The 23,706-nt window shown below is 47.5% G+C and overlaps 10 protein-coding genes across 10 annotated transcripts; 3 read left to right on the top strand and 7 right to left on the bottom strand.

Annotated features, from left to right (window-relative positions):
* Window positions 1-472: 472 nt before the first annotated feature.
* CNM02430 (conserved hypothetical protein) lies at window positions 473-2,719 on the bottom strand. The gene is made up of 8 exons (XM_568258.1): window positions 2,512-2,719; window positions 2,162-2,436; window positions 2,014-2,100; window positions 1,722-1,952; window positions 1,593-1,665; window positions 1,289-1,518; window positions 1,147-1,204; window positions 473-1,069 (listed from the first exon to the last, which is right to left on the bottom strand). The coding sequence occupies exons 1-8, from the start codon at window positions 2,555-2,557 to the stop codon at window positions 744-746; spliced, it is 1,326 nt and encodes a 441-aa protein (XP_568258.1). The 5' UTR covers window positions 2,558-2,719; the 3' UTR covers window positions 473-743.
* Window positions 2,720-3,326: 607 nt separating this feature from the next.
* Window positions 3,327-6,071, top strand: CNM02420 (acidic laccase, putative). The gene is made up of 10 exons (XM_568259.1): window positions 3,327-3,496; window positions 3,568-3,608; window positions 3,662-4,012; window positions 4,066-4,145; window positions 4,230-4,385; window positions 4,462-4,642; window positions 4,728-4,920; window positions 5,003-5,223; window positions 5,312-5,495; window positions 5,599-6,071. Exons 1-10 carry the CDS (start codon window positions 3,380-3,382, stop codon window positions 5,995-5,997), a joined length of 1,923 nt encoding a protein of 640 aa, XP_568259.1. The 5' UTR covers window positions 3,327-3,379; the 3' UTR covers window positions 5,998-6,071.
* Window positions 4,535-8,203, bottom strand: CNM02410 (conserved hypothetical protein). Its single transcript, XM_568417.2, has 9 exons — window positions 8,044-8,203; window positions 7,928-7,941; window positions 7,833-7,851; window positions 7,718-7,781; window positions 7,525-7,664; window positions 7,407-7,475; window positions 6,627-7,360; window positions 6,514-6,577; window positions 4,535-6,464 (listed from the first exon to the last, which is right to left on the bottom strand). Exons 1-9 carry the CDS (start codon window positions 8,181-8,183, stop codon window positions 6,230-6,232), a joined length of 1,479 nt encoding a protein of 492 aa, XP_568417.1. The 5' UTR covers window positions 8,184-8,203; the 3' UTR covers window positions 4,535-6,229.
* A 201-nt stretch (window positions 8,204-8,404) lies between these two features.
* CNM02400 (expressed protein) lies at window positions 8,405-10,692 on the bottom strand. Its single transcript, XM_568415.2, has 6 exons — window positions 10,274-10,692; window positions 9,650-10,210; window positions 9,381-9,590; window positions 9,107-9,317; window positions 8,735-9,041; window positions 8,405-8,669 (listed from the first exon to the last, which is right to left on the bottom strand). The coding sequence occupies exons 2-6, from the start codon at window positions 10,049-10,051 to the stop codon at window positions 8,465-8,467; spliced, it is 1,335 nt and encodes a 444-aa protein (XP_568415.1). The 5' UTR covers window positions 10,052-10,210; window positions 10,274-10,692; the 3' UTR covers window positions 8,405-8,464.
* Window positions 10,693-11,118: 426 nt separating this feature from the next.
* On the bottom strand, window positions 11,119-13,103 carry CNM02390 (hypothetical protein). The gene is made up of 5 exons (XM_024658341.1): window positions 12,956-13,103; window positions 12,503-12,885; window positions 12,228-12,446; window positions 12,046-12,173; window positions 11,119-11,996 (listed from the first exon to the last, which is right to left on the bottom strand). Exons 2-5 carry the CDS (start codon window positions 12,584-12,586, stop codon window positions 11,189-11,191), a joined length of 1,239 nt encoding a protein of 412 aa, XP_024514023.1. The 5' UTR covers window positions 12,587-12,885; window positions 12,956-13,103; the 3' UTR covers window positions 11,119-11,188.
* A 703-nt stretch (window positions 13,104-13,806) lies between these two features.
* On the top strand, window positions 13,807-15,989 carry CNM02380 (expressed protein). The gene is made up of 8 exons (XM_568432.2): window positions 13,807-13,977; window positions 14,042-14,059; window positions 14,115-14,171; window positions 14,229-14,383; window positions 14,442-14,508; window positions 14,576-14,834; window positions 14,910-14,970; window positions 15,035-15,989. The coding sequence occupies exons 1-8, from the start codon at window positions 13,873-13,875 to the stop codon at window positions 15,099-15,101; spliced, it is 789 nt and encodes a 262-aa protein (XP_568432.1). The 5' UTR covers window positions 13,807-13,872; the 3' UTR covers window positions 15,102-15,989.
* CNM02370 (conserved hypothetical protein) lies at window positions 15,174-16,485 on the bottom strand. The gene is made up of 2 exons (XM_568419.2): window positions 16,060-16,485; window positions 15,174-15,989 (listed from the first exon to the last, which is right to left on the bottom strand). Exons 1-2 carry the CDS (start codon window positions 16,354-16,356, stop codon window positions 15,240-15,242), a joined length of 1,047 nt encoding a protein of 348 aa, XP_568419.1. The 5' UTR covers window positions 16,357-16,485; the 3' UTR covers window positions 15,174-15,239.
* A 147-nt stretch (window positions 16,486-16,632) lies between these two features.
* CNM02360 (expressed protein) lies at window positions 16,633-18,836 on the top strand. Its single transcript, XM_568434.2, has 8 exons — window positions 16,633-16,933; window positions 16,996-17,017; window positions 17,070-17,176; window positions 17,230-17,549; window positions 17,604-17,618; window positions 17,675-17,778; window positions 17,876-18,406; window positions 18,474-18,836. The coding sequence occupies exons 1-8, from the start codon at window positions 16,649-16,651 to the stop codon at window positions 18,671-18,673; spliced, it is 1,584 nt and encodes a 527-aa protein (XP_568434.1). The 5' UTR covers window positions 16,633-16,648; the 3' UTR covers window positions 18,674-18,836.
* A 144-nt stretch (window positions 18,837-18,980) lies between these two features.
* Window positions 18,981-20,706, bottom strand: CNM02350 (conserved hypothetical protein). Its single transcript, XM_568260.2, has 5 exons — window positions 20,477-20,706; window positions 19,882-20,414; window positions 19,627-19,821; window positions 19,253-19,354; window positions 18,981-19,180 (listed from the first exon to the last, which is right to left on the bottom strand). The coding sequence occupies exons 1-5, from the start codon at window positions 20,654-20,656 to the stop codon at window positions 19,165-19,167; spliced, it is 1,026 nt and encodes a 341-aa protein (XP_568260.2). The 5' UTR covers window positions 20,657-20,706; the 3' UTR covers window positions 18,981-19,164.
* A 1,414-nt stretch (window positions 20,707-22,120) lies between these two features.
* CNM02340 (hypothetical protein) lies at window positions 22,121-23,365 on the bottom strand. Its single transcript, XM_568497.2, has 2 exons — window positions 22,665-23,365; window positions 22,121-22,607 (listed from the first exon to the last, which is right to left on the bottom strand). The coding sequence occupies exons 1-2, from the start codon at window positions 23,294-23,296 to the stop codon at window positions 22,187-22,189; spliced, it is 1,053 nt and encodes a 350-aa protein (XP_568497.2). The 5' UTR covers window positions 23,297-23,365; the 3' UTR covers window positions 22,121-22,186.
* Window positions 23,366-23,706: the final 341 nt, after the last annotated feature.

Below are 23,706 nucleotides of genomic sequence, written 5' to 3'. Positions count from 1 at the left end.
TGGTATAATGGGTGCGAAGAAAGTTATAGGGGTCATGATCGGGTACAACCCGTTCGGTTGCAGGTGATTCGAGGGGGAGGTACAGTTCTGTTATGTAGTACAGCGCATCGCAACAAGGGAATGGTATAATATAATAGTAGCACATGACAAGCACAGAATTTTCCGTTTGGCGATGATCTCAAACGAACGATGATCTCAAGCGATGATCTCCGGCGATGACGGATGATAGCAATGATCTCCGGCAATCATCATCGCGTATAAAAGTTATGTATATCTATTAAGTGGGGCATCTTAAAAAAAAACAGCACATATATGAAACTCTTTTTTTTTTACGTTTTGAATTTTGAACCTGTTCCAGCTTCACTACGTATCCAGCCTCGAGCTATAGTTTGGCGTGTAAACTCCTCTGTACATTACTGGTTCAATCGACGATGCATGCCATTTGCGAATCGACTACTTATTATGCACCATCTTGAATATCATAAATGAGAAAACAAGATTAGTATTTTATCGTATTTACGGTAGGAGCATAACTAGCTACTGGACACGGTATGTGCCAGAAACGTGGAAGGAAACTTTTTCTTACAGCTCACTGATAACTGAACTGTGGGATAATTATTACTAACATACTTCATACGACTCGCATGTACTATCATCGTACACAAAACTTCACGAATGACCAAAAAGACTGAATATTATGTTGAACTTAAATTACTCTGGGTTGTCTTTACGGAAATACCAAATCAATGCCTCTCCAGCGCAGCAATTTTCTTTTCGTCCACGGGGGTCAGAACCGGACTCTTGCCTTCATCACTGCTCCCTCCTTCCACATTCCGCTGAGTTCCATCACCCGCCCTAGCACCGGTTTGGCATTCCTCACCCTCCTGCAGACGAGCCGCTTCCTTGGCCTTCTTCTCTTCCCGAAAGGCATGACGACGTTGAAGAGCGGCGGATTTATATCCAAGGAACGAGAAACGGCCTTCCTTCCATTTAAGATAGACAAGAGTGGCAATGACGAGGATCCAGTAGAACACGTAGGAGAGGATAGTGCCCAGGGTGGCCGTATTGTCTACGAGAAAAAAAAGTGGGGTGTGGTTAGTACCCTGTATGAACGGGGTTAGGAGAAGGGAAGAAGGGAGAACTTACTCCAGCCGAAAATGGCGTTGAAGATTTGCCAACCACCGTTAGTCGTAGCAGAACCAGTCTGTATGAAGACATTAGCAGATATACCTCTTTTGAAAGTAGCGAAAGATCTTTGATCTTTTTAAGATAAAAAAAATCGACTCACCTCTGGGTTTCCATACTCCAAATGCCAAACATTCCCTGCAACCTGGAACGAACCAGGTCCATCTCCAGTCTCCGCTACATCCCCACCCACACCTTTACTGAAATGGTAGTATTGGAAGAAGCCGACACCTTTGGACAGAAGACCGGCCCCGATGAGACAGAGGAAAGAGGTGGAACCGACGAGGAACCAATGGAGAGTGGTGGTAGAGCCGGTTCGGTAGATCGCGTAGCCTTTTGAGTGCGGGGGTTGATGGTGAGCATAGTGCCCTTGGAAGAGAAAGAGAAAAAAGTGATGAATGACTTACCGACAGCGAAACCGGCAATAATGCCGACAACGACGGCTAGCGGGATAGAGGTAGCGGGAATACCAAGGGACACCTTTTTCGTCATCAATCCTGTCTTCTAGATGATAGAGAAAGATAAAAAGGACTCACACCACCGACAAAGACAACAGCCTCAAGACCTTCACGCAACACAGTGATGAACGGGAGAAGGAATAATGCCCACTTTCCACTCTTGCCTTCCTTTTCTGCAAGCTTTCTCTCGTGCTTAGACATCTTTTCACGGGCGAGCGCTTTGGCTTGGCTTCGGTCAAAAGCGGCGGCAAGCTTCCATCGCCACTTGATACGGCTTCTGTCCATTTTGAGGAAGGCAGTGGCCATTATCTAGGAGAAGAGAGGTGTGTTTTAGTATCGGTGAAGGTTGGGAGGTGAGGACAGAACATACATAGATGATACCAGCAGCGATGACGGAGAAGACACCTTCCCAAATTTGTTCAGTGTCGGCCCACAGATCGTTGAGTGTGGTGTAAAACTGGTGTGAGGCATAGTTTAGCATCCTTCCTTGATTTGGTTATAGAAAAAGGTAAACATACGACAGCGATGAAAGCAGCACCGATACAAAGAGCAATGAAGAAACCGACAGCTGTACCCGCCCAGATTTGAATTCTCATCCTCTTAACTAACTTTGCTCGTCGCTCCTTGTCGGTAAGAGGGTTCGTGAGGTCTTCTGCATCCGCGGCTGATCCATTGTTGGATGCGTTTTCGATACTGGGCTCGCTCTCGTCGTGGGCGAGTGAACCAGCGGCCATAAGCTGCTCGACAAAAGAAAGAAGGACGGAGACGATGATAGCAGCTTCAATCGTCTCACCTGTTGTAAAAGATCAGTGTGGGTAAAGCTGGTGTGGGTGTAAAAGAGGCATGCAGGACCAGAAAAGATACTTACGGAAGACGATGAAGAAGATGGGGACTGAGAAAACGTCTTTTGCCATGGTGGCAGAGTCTGTCTTGGGTCAGGGACGTTACAGAACAGCTCTTCGATGGAAGTGGGAAAGAATAAAAGCAAAGTCGACAGTCGACTTGAAGTACTTGGACTTTTTTTCCAATGAGTTGAAAGGCAGGAGATGCCGAGCGAAGCTAAAGTAGATAATACAGTATATCGGGGCTGTTCGCGAGGGAACACTGGGAAAGAACCTGGACTATGGGCATCTTCGGCCGGGAAGATATCGATAGATTGCGGCGTGAGCGATTAGTGCGTCTGGATTGCCCTGCTGGGGATAAGACGACCTGCTGGGGATAAGACGATGGACTTTCAAAATAGATCTCAGAACCTTGAAGCGAGTCTCGAAAGGCACCGAAGCGTGAGTCGTGCTTGTTTCGATCAAAGGCACGAGTTTAAAAAAGACTTGCCAAGAATTGATTTGGGCCTGTGCAGCGGGGGGGTATCTGATAACTGGGCTAGGCACGCTTCTAAATGCACCGGTTTTCTCCGCTTCAGGCGCATCTGCAGCAGGCTGCCGCGGATCTCGCCTTACTCACCTGCTCAGGCCCACGCCTACCGTTCCCTTATTATGGATCTATCGCCCCACCAATCTTATCCATTATCGCCGCGTACCTTCCTGGACACAAACTCCTGGCTCTATCTGTTTTCGGCCGTGTATGAGGCATTTTCTGACCCCTGTCACTTCCAGCCCAAAGGAGCATCTTTCCATTCTTGGCACAAAAATTGGATAGAGAATGTATTTATCTTCAGACAGAGCCAGTTTCTTCTCCTTTCAGTGTCCGTCCCTTGCGCTGCCCGTCGCCTACACAAGATGTACTCGACAACAGCTCTCCTAGCTTCGGCTCTTGCACTCGCAGCTACGGCAGCTCATGCTGCTACTCACGAACACTGGTGGAACATCACCTATAGCGCCGCCAACCCAGACGGCGTAAGTCGTTCTTCGTTCTTTCAACTCGTTTGGCAAGCTCTTTTTTTTAACTGACCAACATTCAATTTCAGCTTCAAGAACGTCGCGTGATTGGTGTCAACGGAACATGGCCGTAAGTCTGACCTCTCTTCTCGGACAACGTCCCGCTTAATTAACTCTTCACAGCCCCCCTGTCTTGACAGCCACCCAAGGCGATGTGATCATCGTTCACGCAACCAACAGCCTAGACGATGACACCGTCGGCACATCCCTCCATTCTCACGGCATGTTCTTCAACCACTCCAACTGGTATGACGGTGCTGTCGGTGTCAACCAATGTCCCATTCCTAACGGCCAGACACTCGACTATGTTATCGATACGACCACTCAAGTCGGCACTTATTGGATTCATGGTCATCTTGATGGACAAAATACTGATGGTCTACGAGCACCTGTTGTGATTTTCCCCCAGAACGGGACTGGTCGAACGGATAATGTTACGTGGGATGCGGAGTTTATCGTTGCTGCTGCTGACTGGCAAGTCTTCCCCTTTTACTCATTTTGGTAAGTAAAGGCTTACCTTGAGTTAGGTACCACGAAGAATATCCCGTTCTCGAACAACGTGACTTCCTCACGTGGAAGAACCCCACAGGTGCCGAACCTGTCCCCAGTACGTCCTTTATTCCCTCTTTTCCTTCTTTCCTAAAGATTTTAATAACTGATGATCCCCTTCTGTTTTGTTTTGCCGCAATAGAGTCAGCTGTTATTTATGCCGCTTATCAGAATGGAACATATATGAGCACTAACGAGGAAATATGCGCTGGTGAGGGTGTTAGCGATGGTCTGTCTCTTTACTTCGAACCTGGAAAGTCCTACCGAATCCGCATGATCAACATGGGTACCCTTGCCAGTAAGTACCTTACAACCTATCCCCCTTTTTATTCGTGTTTCAAGCTGGCTAAGTATATCCGTCTCACGTTGTACAGTGTTTTGGGCCGCTTTGGAAGGTCATGAAATGTACATTATTGAAATGGACGGTATCGAAGTGGAACCATACCTTGTCGACGCTGTCACCATATCGGTTGCGCAAAGGTACTCCGTTTGGGTTCGAGCCCTGAATCAAACAGACAGGAACTATGCTTTCATGTTCATTCAGGATACCGATATGTACGCTTTCTCCTCGTTTCCTCACTCTCTCGTCTTTTCTGAAAGCACACCGCGCTGACCATTACCCTTCTCTTCACCTAAATAGGTATGACGCCGTCCCCGACGATCTTGTTCTCAACAACACCATCCAAATCGTTTACAACTCTTCCGCTCCACCTGCTACCCCTTACATCGTATATGATATCGAAACTTTCGATGATACCAAGGTGGTGCCTCTGGAGCAGGAAGATTTCCTCCGCAACCCGGATGTTGAGATTGACCTTCACGCCTACTTTGACGTACGTGCCTCGTACCTCTTTACCCCAGCATTCTTCATAACATACCAAACCTGGTTCTGACTCACATTTTGAACTTGAACAGACATACGACGATGGAACCAACCGAGCCTCGTTCAATAACATCACCTACCAAATGCCCACATCCACGCCGTCCATGCTCACCGCCCTCACTATGGGAAACGACTCATTCAATGACGCCGTTTACGGAGCAATGACTAATGCCTTCGCATATCGACACAACTCAATTGTTCAACTTACAGTATACAATTGGGATGCAGGTTTCCACCCTTTCCATCTCCATGGGTACGTCCCTTTTCTTTTCCTTGTTCCCACTTTCCCATTGAACTCGTTGGCCGAACACTACGCTAACGTTGTCATTGGATTGAAACAGCCACGTGTTCCAACTCGCCAGCAAGTCATTCGACGTCACCTCCAACGACACCGACATCAACCCTCCTCTTAACGAGTCCCAGTCTAACCCCGCTCGACGTGATACAGTTGTCGTTCCTCCTACTGGCAAGGTCGTACTCCGTTGGAGAGCTGATAACCCCGGTACTTGGATGTTCCACTGTCATGTACGTCTTCTCTTCTCCTTTCTTCCCTTCACACTTTTGAACTTTTTCAAGTTTTCTTGGGCTGACAGATGCAACGCTTCTCGCGGTTAATATTTTTTAACAGATCGACTGGCATCTCTCCTCCGGCCTCGCAGCCATCATGGTCGAAGCCCCCGAAGCATTCCAAGCCCTCGCCTCCGATGTTCCTGAACAGATCACTGATCAATGCAGATGGTGGAACAAGGGTACTGAGGGTAATGTCGTTGGCAAATTCTCTACTACCGATTTCGCCGGCCAGCCATGGGGTCCTTGGCCGCTCAAGATGGGCTGGACACCAAAGGCAATTGGCGCGCTTGCTGGATGTATCATCACAGCGCTATTGGGTATAGCGACAATTATCTGGTATGCGTCTGGAGAATTGGATGAGGAAGAGTTGGAGGAAGAGATAAAGAGGGAAGTGGAGAGGAAGAAGTCAAAGGTGCCCATTTGGAAGAAGGTCTTGAAGACTGAGGTCAAAGTGTAATGTAGCATTCCTTTTGGTTTTTAGATTTCGTAGGGTTATGCACTATATTATGATCAGTAATGCTACTCTTGTATACTGTTATTCCACTGGAGATATTTCGCTTCATTGTGGCCTTATAAGAAGCATAGGATAATTGACATGAGATGTCACCCGCCCATGGAGAGAAAAGAAAGGCCTGCTTGAGTTCGAAAGCTAAATTCAATTCAGACTGCATATTCACTCAAATGCCCATCTACAACTCATCGTGCTCAGGAGTCTCGTCCTCATCCTCCCACTCCTCCTCGGCGACATCAGCATCGCTCTTCCTGTTAGTCTCTACAAACTCAACAAGGCTGTCGAGGCTCCTGTCGCCAGTGTAATCAATGAATTCAGAAGAACCGGCAGGTCGGAATTTGAGGGTCGGGAAGCCTTGGACTCGGAAGGGGGCAGAAGGGGGAATGTCATTCTCGGTGGCGTCCATTTGGGCACTGTAAAAAGAATTAGTTAGAGTGTATGCCAGGAGGATGAAAGGCTTACATGATGATGTTGTTGTTACCGGCGTACTTCTCACCGAGAGTGTCCCAGATGGGAGCCAAACGTTCTGCAGAACAATTAGACAAGACCAATGCGGTCAAGGAAGAAAAACTTACGGCAATGACCGCACCAAGGAGCGTAAAACTCGGCAAAAACATCCTTGGACTCATCGCCGTAAACGTTGTCCCAGTCGTCGGCAACAAGCTTGTAAACAGGACCTTGGGTGGCCGGAATAGGCTCAGACTTGATGCTAGGAGAAATCTCACCGACAACGTACTTCTTGACAAAGTCCTTAATATTTTCAGCGGTGGCCTTGCTGGTCAAAGGGAATTTGGTCTGGTCGGCAAGGTCTTGAATCACAAAGGCAGGCCAAGAGTCACCTGGGAGGTTGAGAGACTTGCCATGGTCGATAAACTTGATAGCGTCAATGTAAACAAAGTTGACAATACCCTTGAGCTCTTTGGCAAGGGGCTTGAGTTCCTCGACAAGCTTTTCACGGGCAGAAGCCTCGTTGGGGTCGACAAAGAGGTATGCGATGGGGATACCCTGTTCGGCATAAGAGCCAAAGTTTTCGGGAGAGATTTCGTCAAAGAGAGGGATGGAGTTTTGCTTGACAAACTCGCTGAGCTCGTCAACATCGGCATGGGCGATCTCGCCAGACGGGAAGACTGCATAACCTTCGTCAAAGTCCTTATAGAGGACAATAGCGGGAAGAGAGGGGTTCTCGGGGATAGAAGGAAGGTCGTTGGAAAGGTATTGGCCGAAGAGGTATGAGTCTCGGGCGCCCTTGGCGTACTGCTTGAAGGCTTCAGGGACAGGATGGGCATCGTCACCGTAGGCAACGAGGACACTAAAGGATGTCAGCGATGAATCTTTACGAGAAAGGTAAAGCTTACACATTGTCAGACTTGATAAACGTGTCATGAGACTCAGGGGTTACATCGCTAATGGCGGGGAGGCTCTGCCTAAAGTTGACGAGTTAGCATGTAACAATTAGTGATGACGCCGACTCACTTAGTCATGTAGCTAATGATACCGTCGGCTTTCCTGGTACCAGCATAGTCGGTAGGGGAACCGTTCCTAAACACCTTCAACGTTGGGTATCCATTCACACCAAACTCGCCGCAAAGACCTTGCTCAACGGTACAGTCGACCTATCTCGTCGTATTAACGCAAAATTCCAGGATAAAGGAGTGACGAGATGTACCTTGGCAAGCTTGATATTCTTCTCTTTGAGCTCGGTAGCGGCTTCCTCGTAGTGGGGTGCAAGGCTACGAAATGTTAACTAACTGCAAGAGCAGGTGCTAATGCTAATGACCTACTTCTTACAGTGACCGCACCCTGGGCGAACACTAAAGTCAGCATGATACTCTGAAGACAGATCGCGACCCGTAGGCGGTCGTCCAAGGATACGTACAAGGAGCAAAGAACCTGTGATAAAAGCGTCAGCATCAATTTTGACCATTTCCACACTCTTTCATACCCTCCAACACCTTTGCCGCCCAACATCACAGCATACAGACGAAAACTCACTCAACCAAAGCCAAGTCTTCACCGGCAATCTCCTTCTGGAAGGTAGACTCGGTCAAATCGAGGACGTCGCTGGCCAAGACGGAGGCGAGGTTGGGGAGGGCGGCCACGAGGGCGAGGGAGAGCTTTGAAGAGAACTTCATGGTGTTTTTTGGAAAAGATGAAAGAAAGAAAATGGAACAGGGAAAGAGATGGGATGACTCAGCGGCGTAGAGTAGTCGCGCTGCGATTGGCTTCCACGTCGACGCGTAACCAGGATAACTCGCTATTTTCAGTCACTTTATGCTTAGATTTCAACAATGATTGTCTAGGAGTATCTTTGTGCTGGAACGATTCTTGGTTCGAACAAGGAACTGTCAGTCATTCAGACTGGCATTCATGTTCAAGAAACTTTCCAACAACACAAGCATATATCATTATCCATCTATGGCAACTCGGCGCTCCAGATAACATTCTGCGGCTGGCAATCCTCAGCAGCAGTTTCCTGGCTTGCCAACGTGAAATAAGGCCCATCCCCATCAGTCTCAATGTCGAGTACAGTGCCGCTTAGATCCAACTTGAAGGGCAAATCGGCTTGCCAGTAGACAGGGCAGTTGAAAGTCATCACGTCGTCGCCAAAGATTTCAGTGCTATGTCAAAAGTATCAGCTCAACTTCAATTTTCCGTCGATAGAAAATGGATACGTAAAACTTACTCGGCAGCTTCGTCTTCATCCACCTGCATCCTCATAGTCCAATTCTGCCACCCTTCAATCGTACAAGAACCCTCGACAGGACTATGAAAGTAGAACCTGACGTTATAGCTGGGCAAGTTGACAACCTCCAAAATCTCGTTATGATCAATCTTTTCAGCAGGCGCAGAGTAAATGCTAGGATTCTTATCAAAGTGAGATTGAAGCCAGTCGGGTTGGTTGGGGTCGTCGAGTGAGTGGGTGGACACGGCAGGTTCTTCCCCAAGGTCGACAGGGTGGAAATTCTCTTCGCGATACTGTGCGTAAAGCTCTGTATCATGAATTAGCACACACAAGACAGAGATTCAAGTTATCAAGAAATAATCCTAGACTCACCGGCATACTTTTCCGCCTCTCCCTCCTTCATTGCAAAATAATCATCGAAACGAGGATCGGTCATGGAACCATTATACTCCGTCAAGAAACTAACTCGCGTGCCATCATCATTTTCAGCACTAAACACTTGTCCATCGACAGCAACGTTGGCAATCTCTCCGGCAATGAGCCGAATTTGGGCTTTGAATGTCTCACCGGCGTCGAGCAACTCCTGTGTCATTTTCGTCAGCAATAAGCTCGCGGATGGACAAGGCGAAGGGGACAAAGGTCTTACAGGAAGAGACGAAGAAAGGTGAGTTTCGCACATGCGAATGATAGCAGGAGTCTGGAGGATACCGCCTTGGGCAAGTTCCAAGCTCTCTTGAAGCTGTTCGCGGGTAGGGGCAAGGATAACAAAGGCGGGCTCATTGACTGTCTTTATACCACCAATCTTTTCAACCATTTGAACAGGTTCATGAAAGACTCGGTCCAGGAAGTGGAATTGCTACATTTTTGTCGGTCAGTTGGTGGTGGTGGCATGAGGAGAAATGATAAAGCGCTCACGTCATCTTCAAGCGTTGTCACCTTGGCTGCACCCGCATTATCGACCATTCCAAATTCACCTTCTTCCTTGGCGGTGTCAAGTACATAAACCCTCTTCTCCCTCATCTCTTTCTTTTGAGCCTCAATCTCCGTACTCAAATTCTTCATGGCAATTATCAACTCTTCTTGTCCAGTCTTGAGGGAACCGATCATCTCTGCAAGTTCTGCAAGCTTGCCCACTTCTCCGAGTTGAGATCCAGACTTGGAAGCATTGAACATGGAAGGAATACTAGAGAGACTAGAAGTAGAGGCGGTACCGGCAAAACCTCTCGAGAGACGAGAGGTCGTGGTCGTGGTAAGACGGCGAAAGGCATTGGGACGGGCAACGGCACCGCCGCCGAGGGCGAGAATTGAGGCAGACATGATGGGATGGTCGTATATGAATTTGAATAAAAGTAGTGAAGAAAGTGGAGAAGTGGTTTGATGGAGCTGGTCGAGAATGAAGAGCAGCCAAGTAGCCTTTGGAATAAATAGCCTGGAAGAGAGCTTGGGTGAGGGGATAGTCTCGAGAGTTTGAAATAGCTATTTCCACATCAGCACCGTACACGCACACAGCAACATAAAGAGCTATTGAAGAGGTCTTACCCTGGTTATCAAAGGGGTTATCGGTGTTGTCGTGCTGAGCAGGAGAGGGTCTACTAATAGAATGAAGTGATAAAGTCAAGAGGTAGCTAAGCATTCAACAATCCGTCGAAAGATGGGAGAGGAGAGCCACAACACCATCTCGCCAGCTTTACATATCTTGACTTCATCCCTCCCTTCACTTGATGATCAACTTCATCAAAAAATCACCCCAGAAAAACCATCAGGAGCTCGTCAAACTCTGTTCCTGTGCCGAAGAGCCGGCCTTATTGTTCTCCCTTGAAGCCTTCATTGACCAGTACACTCAGTACTTATTCCCATTCTGGAGCATCAGGCATCAAGTGATGGTTGATCGGACGGCGAAGAGTGATGGTGCACCATGCGAGAGGGAGACGTAGCCAACACAGCCAGAGTTCCTTTCTGTTTTCGTTCCATTGATGAGGAAATGATGTTTAATTTGTTCGCCGAGAGCCGATTCGCGAGCGAGAGCTTCAGACGGCGATCACCGATAGATAAGACAACGACGAGTAGTCGGTGAAGGTGATCATGATCATGATCGCTTGGCCGGTAATTACGGGCGTGAAAGGTTACCACTTAGGGTTATAGCATGACTCCCACTATAGGCTGACAATTGTACTATCTATCAATGAGCTTTGCCAAAGTGTTTTACCAGAGTACGGATTACATGCGGAATGCCGCCCGGTGAGGCGACCAATGGCGCGAGCGAAAGTACTTCGTTTCAGTTCCGTGCGTCAAATCATCCGCCAATCAGCACGGTGTATGACCCACTTTTCCTTTCAACATGTTGTATAATTTGCGGATTCCAAATACTATGAGTACATGTAAGTAACGAATATACATCCCAGAATAAGTCCCAAATTGCCCAAAAATAAAAGATATGGTACAACTCGTCCCCTCTCAAGCCCAACTCCGCTTTTGCCCAGCCTCTTCACTAACAACGGAGTCAGCCAGATCCTCCTCTCCTTCCCCTCCATTCGTTTCTACACCATACGAAGGCTGTATTCCCTGAGAAAACATATACCCAGTCAACTCTGCGGTGGGCGTATCAGGTATCCTTGTACCTTCAGCCGACAAAGCCGGTACCGCGTCCTCATGCGTCACTAGAGCCCCATCCGCTCCAGACTTTTTCCCATTTTTATTCCTTTGACAACGAGAAGAGAACGTCACCCTCACACCAAACGGTGTCGAACCCTGGTAGCCCTCGACCTGCCTATCCAACGCCGTCTGAGTCATGGGGAACTCTGCTCCTCCTCTAAATTTTCCGTCTTCCTCTTTTCCATTCTCATACAACGACGAAGGTGAAGAACGTGGTACACGAGAATTAATGGTAAACACAGCCGATAACGCGTATAGCTCCGTGATAAGCTCCAGCAGGACCCACAAAAAGTTGGATTTCGTTCGATGGGAAGAGGGGGATGCGATGAAAATAATACACATGACCCCGCCTACGATGTGGGTGAGGAGGACGGTTGAGAGGGTGAGAGTCATCATGCGACGAACGAGGGTACGTGTAGATTGGGAGATGCTATGTCGAGCGCGGGAGAAGCGGTAGAGGAGCATACATGTTATACAACCGTCAATAGCGGCGGAGAGGCCCATCCAGAGGATAGCGACGACCTGGCTTGGAACGCCAATCACACGAGAGCGGAATTCTTCGTTGGTACTGTATGGATTGTCTGCCCAGAGTCGTCCAGTGATTGCTAGGCTGTACAGCGTCAGTAATCGACCATCCATGAGACTTTGAAACGACTCACGCCCAGCCACAGAATAAAGTGAGAGTCGAAAATCCGTACAGCGTGCAGATCAACCACATCTTCTTCCCCATCAACTGCCATGCTCGTCGTCCAAAGTATAGCTGCACAGTATATGCCATAGTGGGAATCTTGATCGATATGAGCACCATTTGAAATCCCAAAGAAAAAAGAACGGAACTTACCAGTGCATCCTGTATACTCAACGGCCACCAAAACTCTCCCCAGATCTTTGTGTTCGTTAACCCATCCACAAAATATTTCCAGCTCGAGACAAGTACCAGAACAACCTGCACACTACTGAGGACCCATATCCAAATGACGAGTAACTGTGTTCGCCAGTGATCGGAATGTCGACTAAAGTACCTATAGACTTGCGAACAATGAACACCGTAAAGTGCCAGCTGTGGTTTCGTTTAACACTCCTTAACTTAAGAGGTTGGAAATAGCAAGGACGTACACAAAAATAAGAGCCCATGAGATACCCAGTAGGTGTCACTGGGTACGGGTTGTGGCTGGCAATCACCTCCGTCGAGTTTGACATTGCAAGCGCATCACCAAGTGGGGGTTACAAAAGGTATGCCGAGTTGCAAATTTTAAAGACGAAGAATAAAATTAAAATCATGGCTAAAGCGCAGTTATGAACATCAGCAAGACGCGAAGCCGTAAACTTGGAGAAGGGTTAAGCCGAAATGGAGAATAGTTTCTGGTCGGGCGTTTGACTGGCGCTGTCTCACTGGAACGCGAATGAAAAGGGCAAAAAGCTGTGGTGCCTCAAAGTGTAAACTGTTGATACGTATAGTGAAGTTCCGTCCAGTGATCCAGCGACACCTTGCACCGTGTCTGAGGAGTTTTGAGGGTCGTTAACAGAAGCCGGGAGCCGAATAAGGAATGGTGAAGGTGACGGACTGACACGCGGCATATGCTTCGGCTGGTCGAGGTCGAGTAGGGATAAATAATGCGGATTTCGAGATGGTCTTCATGCTAAGCTAATGACTCTTTTATAACGATTCGCTCCGTGTCGAGGGGGAAAAACGTGGGGGCATAGGAAAGACACTGACAGTAGATGTGTATGGTGTTAGCGCTACGGTGGGAAAAGAAAGAACAGGCTGGGCTGGGGCGTCAAACAGGTACCAGGCACCGGTCTCAAACACAGTCACGGCAGTATTTTCCGACGGATCAAGAGGCCTGAAATGGAAAAAAGAAGAAATCTAACAGATTACGTAATATAATGAACAAACGTGGATAATCGGCGACAGGCGATCGAAGGTCGGACATAACAACGAACTTCGGCTGTCGTTGACAACTTTGAATTGCAGAGTGTATGCCTCATCTCGAAAAGCATGAAACAGCCTTGATAATGATCAGAAGAAGTACAAGAGAGTAATTATCCTACTACGCTATCCAACCTGCAGTAATGATGGAACCCACTGTTTCAGTAATCATCGGCTGTCGGTGAATAGTTAAAAAGTAGCAATTATAGTAAGTCGACCATTTTAATCCGGCCTTGCGGAGAGTCACGAAGCTGAGCTGATTCATCTTTGTAGACAAGTAAACCCACCATGGATATGCATTTATCTTTGAACCTGCAGCAATGATCTCTCTAGCTCTCTCGTCTTCACTCTGACGCGTACTCGAGTATCAAGAATGACCCGTATGATGAAGGCTTAGGTAAATGACGTATGAGCTCGGCCTTGCAGCGATGCCGCCATGCGGAGATGCAAATGGAGCAACATATATATATAATCCGGTCTGGCAGCCTAACTACATCATTTGTTCACGATCGATCCACTCGCCTTCACTCAACCAAGGATTGCCATCATTATCAACATGCCTATGCCCGACGAACATATCCATCCCACTGCCACAGGCCTTGCCAAGAAGGTCGTGGACGCTCATCAAGATCCCCAAGATTTGGTATTCTGGAGCGGATGGGTACGTCCTTGTCTGTATTCCACTTACTGAGGTATGTAAGCTGACGGAATATTTGGTATGGTAGTTCTGCCCCTTTAATCAGGTTTGTCGGTTTCTGTAGTAAGCGCGATCATCAACTTAAATTGCAATCGTTGTAGCGTATCTGGATCGCCCTTGAGGAACGAAAAATACCTTACCAATACCATGAAGTAAACGTGAGTCTTGTCCCTCCCTTTTTCAATAGAATGAAGTGGTCTTGACCGTTTCCCTAGCCATACAAGAAGGAAGAGGCATTCCTCAAGCTTAATCCTCTAGGGCTTGTGCCGACAGTCGAGATCAAGACTGCCGAAGGTAGCAAATCGCTTTACGAGAGTGATGTCCTGGTCGAGTTCTTGGAGGATCTTTATCCTCCTAGCGAGGAGCATCCGTCAGTTGATCTTTGACCAATTGTCTTGTCACAACACTTTGACTGACCTTGCGGAAAGGTCCATTTTCCCTTCTGATCCATACGAAAAGTCTTGGGTTAGACTCAACATCCAACATGTCTCCAAAGTGCGCTTGTTTTTCTTCCATTTCGTTTACAGTTCACAACACTTACATCATTAATGAAAACCAACAGAAAATCATCCCCAATTACTTTAAACTCCAACAGTCCCAAACCGAATCAGACCAAGTTGCTGCCCGCAAAGAACTCATCTCCGCTCTTCGCACATACGCCAAACGCATCAAGGGTCCTTATTTTGCAGGCGAACAATGGACAGCCGTCGACGGGACATTGGCGCCGTTTATAAGGAGGTTGTATATTCTTGAAAAACATAGGAATTTTGATGAGAAGGCGGTTGGGGACGGGTGGTGGGAGTATAGAGAGAGATTGATGAGTAAGTTCCGCTTTGGTCTTTTTCCTTTTCGATGAATAATAAAGGGTGATATCAACAGAAACTGACGAGAGACAGCTCGCGATTCGCTTAAGAATACTTGTTCAGAGGATCAGTATTACGAGGAAATCTTGGGAAGGTGAGTGGTTCTTGCGACTGATTATTGCGATCAGGGCATGATCGATTCTAACTGTTTGTTGTAGATACCTCAAAAATGAAGCTCAATCAGAAGTCGCTAAAGCTACTCGTGCTGGCCAGAGTCTTCCCTAAGATCTTTACACTCGATCAACAAGGGAAATTGGACGTCGTCCTGGAATTTATATTTGACATCGATTTGAGAGATGTATATGCATTAATGCGATTGGCGCAAAATGAATAGAGTTGTGAGTCGTGTCGTATCACCCATCACTAAATACTCCCACCAAAGGCCATGCCCAAAAGCATCGTGCCCAAGAAAGTCGATATTTTCCCCAACACTTGCCAAGAACCAGAGCCAGAGCAAACATCAAGCAAGGCCGAACCTAAAGAAACTAAAGCTGGACCGGGACATATCCCCACCAACCCCCAACCGACACCGAAAATGGCAGCACCCACTACGAGCTTTGAATCAATATCTTCTCGCGTGGGGACTTGCCAGCTTTCCCAACTGAACCTTGGCTTTGGCTTTGGCTGCCCGTCGCCCGGCCTCTTGTTCTCGTTGATAATGAAGGCATAGTGCAGCATATTGGGAAGAACGCCGCCGAGAACAACCAAGAGTAAAGATGGGTCCCAGCATTGTGGATGGGGGAATCTGAGGAAAGCCGACACTTTTGAAGGATCAGTCATACCAGACAGCGACAGACCAACAGAAAAGATCAGACTTGAAACAAAGTATGGTAAAAGGCGTGCGGTTTTGGGTACCGAACTCATGCGGGTTAAGGTGGTGCTTGTCGCTCGCTGGACAAGTCGGGCGACCAGAGGTACGCAGATTAGAACAACAGTAGTTGAAAGAGAGGGTAGTTCGATAGAGTACGCGGGAGTTGAAGGGGTAGGATACTGGGGGAAGATATTGCTGGTGATGACTGCAGTGGCGAAAAATGTTATAGTTGCTACGATTGACCGTACAGATAGTCTTGAGACACCACAGAGCATATGTCCACTGGTACAACCAGAACCGAGCTGTGAGGAGTCACTTGTTAGCAGCGTTTTTTCCGCATCGAAAGAGACACAGTATGGTTGGATAGCTCACCCGACTTCCTAAACCAACAAGTATCCCGGCCAATGCCAATTTACCTTTGCCTATAATCTCCAGAGCTGATAGAGCCTGTCCTGGGAATAGAGCTTTGACGCCGGTAACGGCAGCCAATGCTGGCCCCGCCACCAACCCGCCGACAACAGCCCATCTCCAACCTTGTCGCTCTCCTAGCACAGCACCGCTTACAATCCCTGATATGCCAAAAACATGGCCGGTATCTTCGAGAAGCTCGGAAGTGGATAAGTGGAGCAGTATAGCTCCTATGAGCGAATGAATAGGCGTGAAAGGCATGGTGATTCTAAGCTCAATCGTTGGCGTTGGCTGGCAAACTGACCATCGAAGGCGAGATTATATAGAGCACAGATGGACAAAGTATACGTACGTAGCAGGTTTTGGATTACCTACCTTTGCAAATTCTGGATACACATTTGTAAGCACAAGAGGGGTAAACAATCCGCATTCCGATAAATATATGAGCAGTTTGTGACATCATCACTTTCGGAGTGAACGCCGAATCTCACGAAGAATATCGATATTATCGATACTAAAGCAAATTCACTTTGTATCTTTCTCCAAGAAGTATATGCTTCCACGCTTCTGGCCAGTTATCCTGACAATGAAGCCGAGGATTCCCAAAGAGCCATACGTCCGGACACCTGAACAAATCGCCCTCGCCGAGAGACGCCGGGCCGAGCGAGCAGCCAAAAAGGCCGCCGTTGCGGCTGGTAAAGTGGAGCCGACTGAGGAGGAAAAGTTGGTGACGGGAAATTGCAAGTTTCTCAAAAGAGACTGGATTGATGTCTCTGGTAAAGATAAGGAGGAGAAGGGAAGATCACAAGGGAAAAGGGCCAAGATTATCACTTGGAATGTCAGTATTCGCCCGATCAGTATGATTAATTCGTGACAAGCTGATGTTGGCTGTGATTGAAGTTGCTTGCTCAAACTCTTGTCCGCGAGTTCTATCAAAGTTAAGACTTCCTTTCAGCGAGCTGATTGATTCTTAGGACGAGAGCTTTTCCCTGGCTCTGACTGTCTTCGATGGGCGGACCGTAAGCCCATGCTTCTTGCTGAGTTTGCGCACCATTCCTCCAGTGACATCATCTGTCTCCAAGTACGTTTATTAATCACTCTTCGTCAAGCGTGAAGCTGATTAAATCATACAAGGAATGTGACAAGCTTCCCGACTTCCTTCCTGCCTTACCTCAACACGCGTATATCAAGGGTACAGGCCCAGGCAAACTTCATGGCCTTGTCGTTCTCTATCGCAAAGACCGGTTCTCCCTTCGCCAGAGCAAACTAATTCATTTAGACTTTGAAGAGATCCACCCTCGTTCGAGCGATTTGGTAATAAGAGAAGATGGTGCCGAGTCGTTGGAAGAAGTACGAAGACGTCGAGGAGGATCAAGACAGACGAAGAATGTGGGGTTGATAGTAGCGTTGGAATGCAAGGATGGTGAAGGTGTCATTATCGCTACTACTCATTTGTGAGTTCTCATCATTAACTTCGGCCAAATCCCATTTCTAACTTGTGGCTGTAGATTCTGGCATCCCAAGTAAGCAATTTTGTAAAGTCAACTTATTGCGCTTTTAGTACTGATAATATGTGTAGGTTCGTATACGAACGAGTTCGTCAGACTCTTTTGCTTGTACGAGCCATTAGGCGCTTCCAAAAAGCCAATTGCTGTACCACATGGCCTGTTGTTCTCGCTGGAGGTAAGTCGCTTTGTCCTTCACTCCTTTTTCTTCTTCAAGAGTATTACGTGCAAATCATAGAAATGAGAGCTAACTTTAAGCTTCATCTCATATCTAGATCTCAATACTCAACCATCGGAAGCAACATACCAGTTGCTCGTCTCCCCACACTCCCCTCTTCCGCAACGATATCTCGACGAAATCTCCCAATCCCGTCTCGTTCACGACTCGCTCTCCAAAATCCCTCTCACACCTCCCGAAATCCCTTCCTCCGCTTCCGAACCTGCCAGTACTACCGGTACTGGGACTACAACCCCCGCTATAATTAATAAGACGGAAGCGGAGAAAGATGCAGAGAATGAAGATCTCGATGATAAATCGATTGCCAACACACGTCCTCCCCGACCTTCGGATGGGTTACCCACAGCGTTAGAGCTCGTGGATCTCTTCAAAGCCGAATTCCCTCTTATAGATGGAGATAGCGACCAACCTGAGGGTGCTATGAGCGCTTATGGATCAACGCAATGGAAGGAAGGAAAGGGGATTGATGGATTTGATGATAGAAAAGGTTTTGGAGATGGAGAGAAGGGACAAGGAGGGGATGAACCTGGGTGGACCTGTTTTACGCCACTTTTCCGTCTTACTTTAGGTGAGTAACCAACAGTCACTTTGATAATTTCTTTCTTGCTGTGACTGAAAGCACTCTCTTCTATCAGATTATCTCCTTGTCTTACCGCCTCTTAATTCTCCCCCTTTCCTCATTGCCCCACCCGCCTCTTCTACGTCCGCCACTTCTGGCGCCGAGATCCGAAAGGTCATGCTGCCTCCCAAAGTCTCAGACCTTGGTGAGGGATTACCGCGAAAAGGGATTTGCGCGAGCGATCATGTAGCGGTGGGATGTGAGATTGAGTGGTAAGGTGGAAGAAAATATGGGGTGTGATTCATCCCAAGAAGATTATGTCTAATCTTGCCGGGTTAATGAGGATAGTGGGATCCCATGGCCGATGGGGATCGACTTCAAGGTTAACGGTGATTAGAATCAAGGTCGTAGACAATTCTGCATATATATTTGGGCCATCAATGATAGTCTGGCATTTCGATCCCAATTACGCCTCTCCTTTCATATGTTGAAATTATGTCCCGTGATAAGATGGTTAAAGAGTTAAATTGCGGTATAAGAAAGGATTGTCTCTTATCCCTGGTCCGCTGGCCGCGCTGAGTATGGGAGTTAGAGGGTAATACATAAACATTGCAGAGTCCGTGTCTGTGAGTCCAATGCATTGAGCTTGGAACTCTGTAAAAAAATTCCCAAACATAAACGATACTGGATGTTCTTCTAACGATCACTGTTCTATTCTAACGTCAATAACCCTCATATTATTGTATCTGTCCAATTCCGTCCGAACTCTACTTCAAAGCCCATCTATACACAGTTTATCAGCATCAACTCCCTTCATCATCCATGACAGGGGATATAACAGAAGAGAATACTCACGCCTTAACAACAAACAGCTCTTCTGGCATTCCTTCCTGCGTCACCTCCTTGACGACCTTGAGACCCGCATCGGCAAACGCCTGAAGCCACTTAGCACTTGACCTATTGAACCGAAAAGGGAATGATCAGCTTGAGTCTTTCCGTCTTGTATCTTTTAAATCTGTTTTCAAATGTCATCTGGCGAGGAATGATAAGAAATTTAAAGGTTGGGCGTAGGGGAGGAGAGAGGGGAAAACAGATGGTAGCACCCGAAGAACAACCGCCGGTGAGATACTGCAGAGAATACAAGAAAAGAAACAAATATGAGAACACAAAAGGAGGCACCGAAGTATCTCATGCCGACTAGTTCATATCTTGAGGAAAGATGGACGCACCTTGTCAAACTACTATCTTCTTCGTCCATAAACTCTTGTGGGATTCCTCCAGGGCCGTCGTCACAACAGTTTTCCTTGACAAAAATGTATGATTGTCGGTTTTCATCATCCTCGCGGAGAGCTGCGCGTGCTCGTCGGAGGAAAGCGACAAGGTCAGCGTGGTTCATGTGCCCGAGGCACCATTGACACCAGATGCTGAAATTTGGTGCGCTCAGTATAACTAATCATGTATTCAGAGCTGGACCAAAAACTCACACGTCATAAAGCACATCTTCTCCGTCCAAACCGCCTTCCCCACCCCTCTTTGCACCGACGACACCTAATTCCTCTCCCCCTTTCCCCGGACTTTTCGGGTCGAGGTACTGCAATCCACCCTTCACAAACCTCACTCTCTTCCCTCTTCCAGCTTTAGACTCGTCTTGCCTTCTCTTAGCCTCTTTCCACTGTTCCAGCGCCCGCTTATCTTCCTCGGCAGATGTGGATGGCTTAGGAGGGAGCGGTTCAAGGGAAGGTAGATCCCTCCATTCTCCGGCAGCCGCTGAACGGTAAGCTTCCGAAACGAACTTGTCCACAGGCTCGACGAGGATAACGTCATCAAAAAGTGGAATAAGGACATGTCGTGTCACACGGCCGATACCTGCTCCTACATCAAGAGCCACGCGTCGGTGAGGTGGTGGTGAAGGATTGGCGATAGGAGAGGGACAGAGAGGATTGGAGAAGGGTGAGAGCGAGGGAATCAGAGACAGCAAAAGAAGACGGGAGGTAAGCTGTTCAATATGCGGAACCGGCTGACAGAACATTGGCCAGTGTTACTTCCGTCCCCTCATTCAAGCTTCAAGATATGACTCACACCAGTACCAAAACCACCGAGAACACCATCAACACTTGCTTCGACGTTGTCCCAATATTCTAAGCCCTTTTCGTAATCCGGCCCAGGGACTTTCGGCTGCCTCTTCTTCAGAGCTGAGCCGACAACTGGGTTTTGTGGTACATTAGGCTTGTGTCTTTTAGCGCCCGGTAATTCTGTCATGGTTGGCGAGAAAAGGAAAAGAATGACGGAAAAAGAGTACGGTAAGTTCGGTGGAGATGTCGAGAATACCCTGCAGCTAGACGTACTTTTCAAATCTCCGTTTCCGTCGATATTTGGTTCCGTTTACACAACTGAAACATCGCATGTTATACGTATCATGTTATCCTCGTCATTGGTCGTGCATTGGAAGTCAAGTCAAAGAACTATAAACGTAAATGGATTCCCCATTCTATCGATTTCCACTGCCATTAAAATCCCAACATTGTGGAAAGAAAATAAAGTAATCGACCCTCAACTCTCTCTAAAACTTTCGAAATCCGGGAAAACGGTTGAACGAAGATCGATCGCTGTCGGTACCCCTGTGGATTCAAAATACCCGTCGTTAGAAAGTATAAATAGCTCAAGTTGTAAGCTCTTATCCTCTACTTTGTACCATGGAAGCAGCTCCACTTTCAATCCGCTCATTGTTCCTTGACCACTGGCGAGCATCCCTCGTCGTTTCTCGGCCTGGGTTGTAAGTTGATTCTTGATATGCTGGCTCAATCGCGAAGAGGCTGCCTGGCTGATATTGTCCCAGTCATATTGCTCCATCTTTCCGCCCAGTGTACTCGAAGGAAGTACAGAGCTGCGTGCTGTGCACAAACTCTCAGCGCCTTGTCGTGTCAATCGTCCAACTGTGTTATCCATCTCTGCACTCTCGCTTGCAGCAAACCGCTCTAGAAGAGAAGTGTTATGGAACTTGGGAGAAAGGACATCATGCAAGGAGTAATCGGTAGTTCCTTCATGCCCCAAACAAACCTCCCAAAAGTTCCTTTCAATGGATGTCGTCATGGGTACATCCATAGCGTTTCTGATATCCCTTCCGGTAAAGTCGCCAGCTGTTACTCTTCGAATTCGCTTTTTCAATGCCTCCTCAACAAAGCTCTTGATTTCACCATGTTGTTCCGTATTGAACATGATATCTGTCATAGCCTCCTCTACTCGTTGCGGAGTATCCAACACGTTTGCAGTGACGATATCATATGTCGATTGGGCTACCCTCTTTTCCGCTAATTGTTTGAATAGAGCTCGAGTGAGGATGCTCAGTCGTTCATCAAAGTCCACCGAACGACTTTCTAAAGTCTCTATCTGGTTCCTCAAATTCGCATTTTCCAGGCTGCTTTTATCAAGCTGGCTCGTGAGCAGAGCCACCTGGTTTTCGAGATAAGCAGTTCGTAATTGGGCTTCAGGACGCTGGGCTGTAAGTTGGGAGCTTTCCATTTGAGCAGATACCGTGATTACCGTAGATTATCTATTGGAAAGGTGTTCGAATCGTTAGGAGTGAGAAATGGTCAGAGTTTATGGTGTTTTTATATCTAACGAGAGACAATGGTTGACGCTCTATTACTAGCCGAATTCTAAAGATGGAAGCCAGCACCTTTTCCTTTGTATCACAAGCGAAGAGAATCATCGGCTTACAGGTCATCTCAAAGGAGCCTACTGCTGCATACTTCCTGCTCAAGCATACCAAAATACTTTACCGGCACTATTTTATTCCAGCTTCCAACTCTCTAGACCTAGGAGTAAAGTGGAACCCAAATCGATCGTGTTAGGCTTTCCCGTGCTTTCAAAGTACCCATCCCTTGATTCAAAGCCCATCTCCACATTCAGTTTTCCAGTCGTCTCATCGATCCACGGTATAGTGATCATGCTCAGCCTGCTCAACGTCCCTTGTCCCATCGCTTCCTTGGTAAGTCGTGTTTTAGCGTTCGAGGTGAGGCGGTCTCTGATCGGACCTCGTAACTTGGTAAAAGCTGCCGAGCTGATTCCGTCCCAGTCACATTTTTGTATCTTTTCGAGGACGGGTCTGGAATAGACATAGGTTGATGGCAGAGTTTTCAAAGCTTCGGCACCTTGCGTGGCCAAAAAAATGACGGTTTCATCCATGGCGGCGCTCTCGGCGGTCTTGAAGCTGTATCGGTTATTTACATCTCCAAATGTTGGCGATTTCAGGTTTTCGGTTATGTACCCATTACTTCCAGGTATCCCCAAACGCATCTCCCACCCAAAACTCCCATTATTGATCGAAGGATCCAAATCCATGGCCCTCACCAGATCATCCTTGTTGAAAATGAAATCTCCTGTAGTGGCGTAGTCCACTTGGCTTTGTAGAACGTCTGTAACAAAGCGCTTGATCTCATCTCGCTTTGACAGGCTAGACATGATATCCATGATCGCTGCCTTTTTTTCTTTCGCGGTACTCAACGCTTTGGCAGTCGCGGTATCATTCTCCCACATATCCACTCGTTGATTAGCCAGGCTCTGGTGTAGAGCTTTACTAAGCTCTTCCACTTGAGTGTTGAACCCTGTAGTCAGGAACTTGGCAGCTTCCAGACGCTGCCTCAAGCTATCGTTCTCACTCTTCATCCTTGCGCCTTCCGAGGAGAGGACATTGAGGCTCTCTGTGAGGGTGGTGACTTCGGATTGCAGAGCCTCTTCCAGGGGGAGTACCTGCGATAGACGGGCACTGAGGGCGCTGTTCAGGCTTTGTAAGGAGGACAAGTCGGAGAGGGTCTGCTTATGGCGACTATGAGAGGTGAAGGCCCGGGTGAAGGGATTCCGTGGGATTCTAGAGCCTGAGGGGGTAATGCTGGTGTCCATGATTGTAAGTTGTCTATTGGTTTGCTCGATTTGGCGAAGAGGTTGTGAAAAACTTCTGCTTCTAGGAGGGATGATATTTGTATAGAAGATGGTTAAAAGTTCGTTTACCTAGTCTGTTGAATCCTTTTATTGAAGCTTATGCATGCTTCCCGTCGACCCTTTGTTGTCATTTCAAGATGAGCCATCTTCTCTCGCTTATCGTGGGTCAGCAGTAATACGAATAGGCATCCGTTGTTTGACTGCTGATTGTTGGTTTCGACTCCTCTCTTAGCGAGCATAGACAATCAACACACTGGGCGAGTCTTTAGGTATGGCTAAACTACAAACATCTAGTAACTACCAGTCTACATATCCTAATTTCAAGCACATGGCGCCTTGAACTCGTCAGTGGTTGGCCAACAATTGTCCCA

Source organism: Cryptococcus neoformans (genome assembly GCF_000091045.1).
Source record: "Cryptococcus neoformans var. neoformans JEC21 chromosome 13 sequence".
Taxonomy (NCBI): domain Eukaryota; kingdom Fungi; phylum Basidiomycota; class Tremellomycetes; order Tremellales; family Cryptococcaceae; genus Cryptococcus; species Cryptococcus deneoformans.
Note: the sequence above shows the minus strand (reverse complement) of the source record. Positions and strands in the feature narration are given on the sequence as shown.

Coding starts and splice junctions, on each gene's coding strand:
- CNM02360 (XM_568434.2), top strand. CDS start 16,649: ATGCTTCCACGCTTCTGGCCAGTTATCCTGACAATGAAGCCGAGGATT. Junction 16,934..16,995: donor CCAAGATTATCACTTGGAAT/GTCAGTATTCGC, acceptor CTGTGATTGAAG/TTGCTTGCTCAAACTCTTGT. Junction 18,407..18,473: donor ACTTTTCCGTCTTACTTTAG/GTGAGTAACCAA, acceptor CTCTTCTATCAG/ATTATCTCCTTGTCTTACCG.
- CNM02340 (XM_568497.2), bottom strand. CDS start 23,296: ATGGACACCAGCATTACCCCCTCAGGCTCTAGAATCCCACGGAATCCC. Junction 22,608..22,664: donor GGGATACCTGGAAGTAATGG/GTACATAACCGA, acceptor TAACCGATACAG/CTTCAAGACCGCCGAGAGCG.
- CNM02420 (XM_568259.1), top strand. CDS start 3,380: ATGTACTCGACAACAGCTCTCCTAGCTTCGGCTCTTGCACTCGCAGCT. Junction 4,013..4,065: donor ATCGTTGCTGCTGCTGACTG/GCAAGTCTTCCC, acceptor ACCTTGAGTTAG/GTACCACGAAGAATATCCCG. Junction 5,224..5,311: donor CACCCTTTCCATCTCCATGG/GTACGTCCCTTT, acceptor GGATTGAAACAG/CCACGTGTTCCAACTCGCCA.
- CNM02380 (XM_568432.2), top strand. CDS start 13,873: ATGCCTATGCCCGACGAACATATCCATCCCACTGCCACAGGCCTTGCC. Junction 14,384..14,441: donor CCTCCTAGCGAGGAGCATCC/GTCAGTTGATCT, acceptor CCTTGCGGAAAG/GTCCATTTTCCCTTCTGATC. Junction 14,509..14,575: donor ACATCCAACATGTCTCCAAA/GTGCGCTTGTTT, acceptor GAAAACCAACAG/AAAATCATCCCCAATTACTT.
- CNM02390 (XM_024658341.1), bottom strand. CDS start 12,586: ATGTCAAACTCGACGGAGGTGATTGCCAGCCACAACCCGTACCCAGTG. Junction 12,447..12,502: donor TCATGGGCTCTTATTTTTGT/GTACGTCCTTGC, acceptor ACGAAACCACAG/CTGGCACTTTACGGTGTTCA. Junction 12,174..12,227: donor TGAGTATACAGGATGCACTG/GTAAGTTCCGTT, acceptor ATATCGATCAAG/ATTCCCACTATGGCATATAC.
- CNM02350 (XM_568260.2), bottom strand. CDS start 20,656: ATGACAGAATTACCGGGCGCTAAAAGACACAAGCCTAATGTACCACAA. Junction 20,415..20,476: donor TCGGTGGTTTTGGTACTGGT/GTGAGTCATATC, acceptor ATGTTCTGTCAG/CCGGTTCCGCATATTGAACA. Junction 19,822..19,881: donor GAAGATGTGCTTTATGACGT/GTGAGTTTTTGG, acceptor ACCAAATTTCAG/CATCTGGTGTCAATGGTGCC.
- CNM02400 (XM_568415.2), bottom strand. CDS start 10,051: ATGTCTGCCTCAATTCTCGCCCTCGGCGGCGGTGCCGTTGCCCGTCCC. Junction 9,591..9,649: donor TGACAACGCTTGAAGATGAC/GTGAGCGCTTTA, acceptor ACAAAAATGTAG/CAATTCCACTTCCTGGACCG. Junction 8,670..8,734: donor GATGAAGACGAAGCTGCCGA/GTAAGTTTTACG, acceptor CTTTTGACATAG/CACTGAAATCTTTGGCGACG.
- CNM02430 (XM_568258.1), bottom strand. CDS start 2,557: ATGGCAAAAGACGTTTTCTCAGTCCCCATCTTCTTCATCGTCTTCC. Junction 1,953..2,013: donor TCGCTGCTGGTATCATCTAT/GTATGTTCTGTC, acceptor CTCTTCTCCTAG/ATAATGGCCACTGCCTTCCT. Junction 1,205..1,288: donor TGGAGTATGGAAACCCAGAG/GTGAGTCGATTT, acceptor GTCTTCATACAG/ACTGGTTCTGCTACGACTAA.
- CNM02410 (XM_568417.2), bottom strand. CDS start 8,183: ATGAAGTTCTCTTCAAAGCTCTCCCTCGCCCTCGTGGCCGCCCTCCCC. Junction 7,361..7,406: donor TTTATCAAGTCTGACAATGT/GTAAGCTTTACC, acceptor GACATCCTTTAG/TGTCCTCGTTGCCTACGGTG. Junction 6,578..6,626: donor TCCTTGGTGCGGTCATTGCC/GTAAGTTTTTCT, acceptor ATTGTTCTGCAG/AACGTTTGGCTCCCATCTGG.
- CNM02370 (XM_568419.2), bottom strand. CDS start 16,356: ATGCCTTTCACGCCTATTCATTCGCTCATAGGAGCTATACTGCTCCAC. Junction 15,990..16,059: donor TTGTTGGTTTAGGAAGTCGG/GTGAGCTATCCA, acceptor GACTCCTCACAG/CTCGGTTCTGGTTGTACCAG.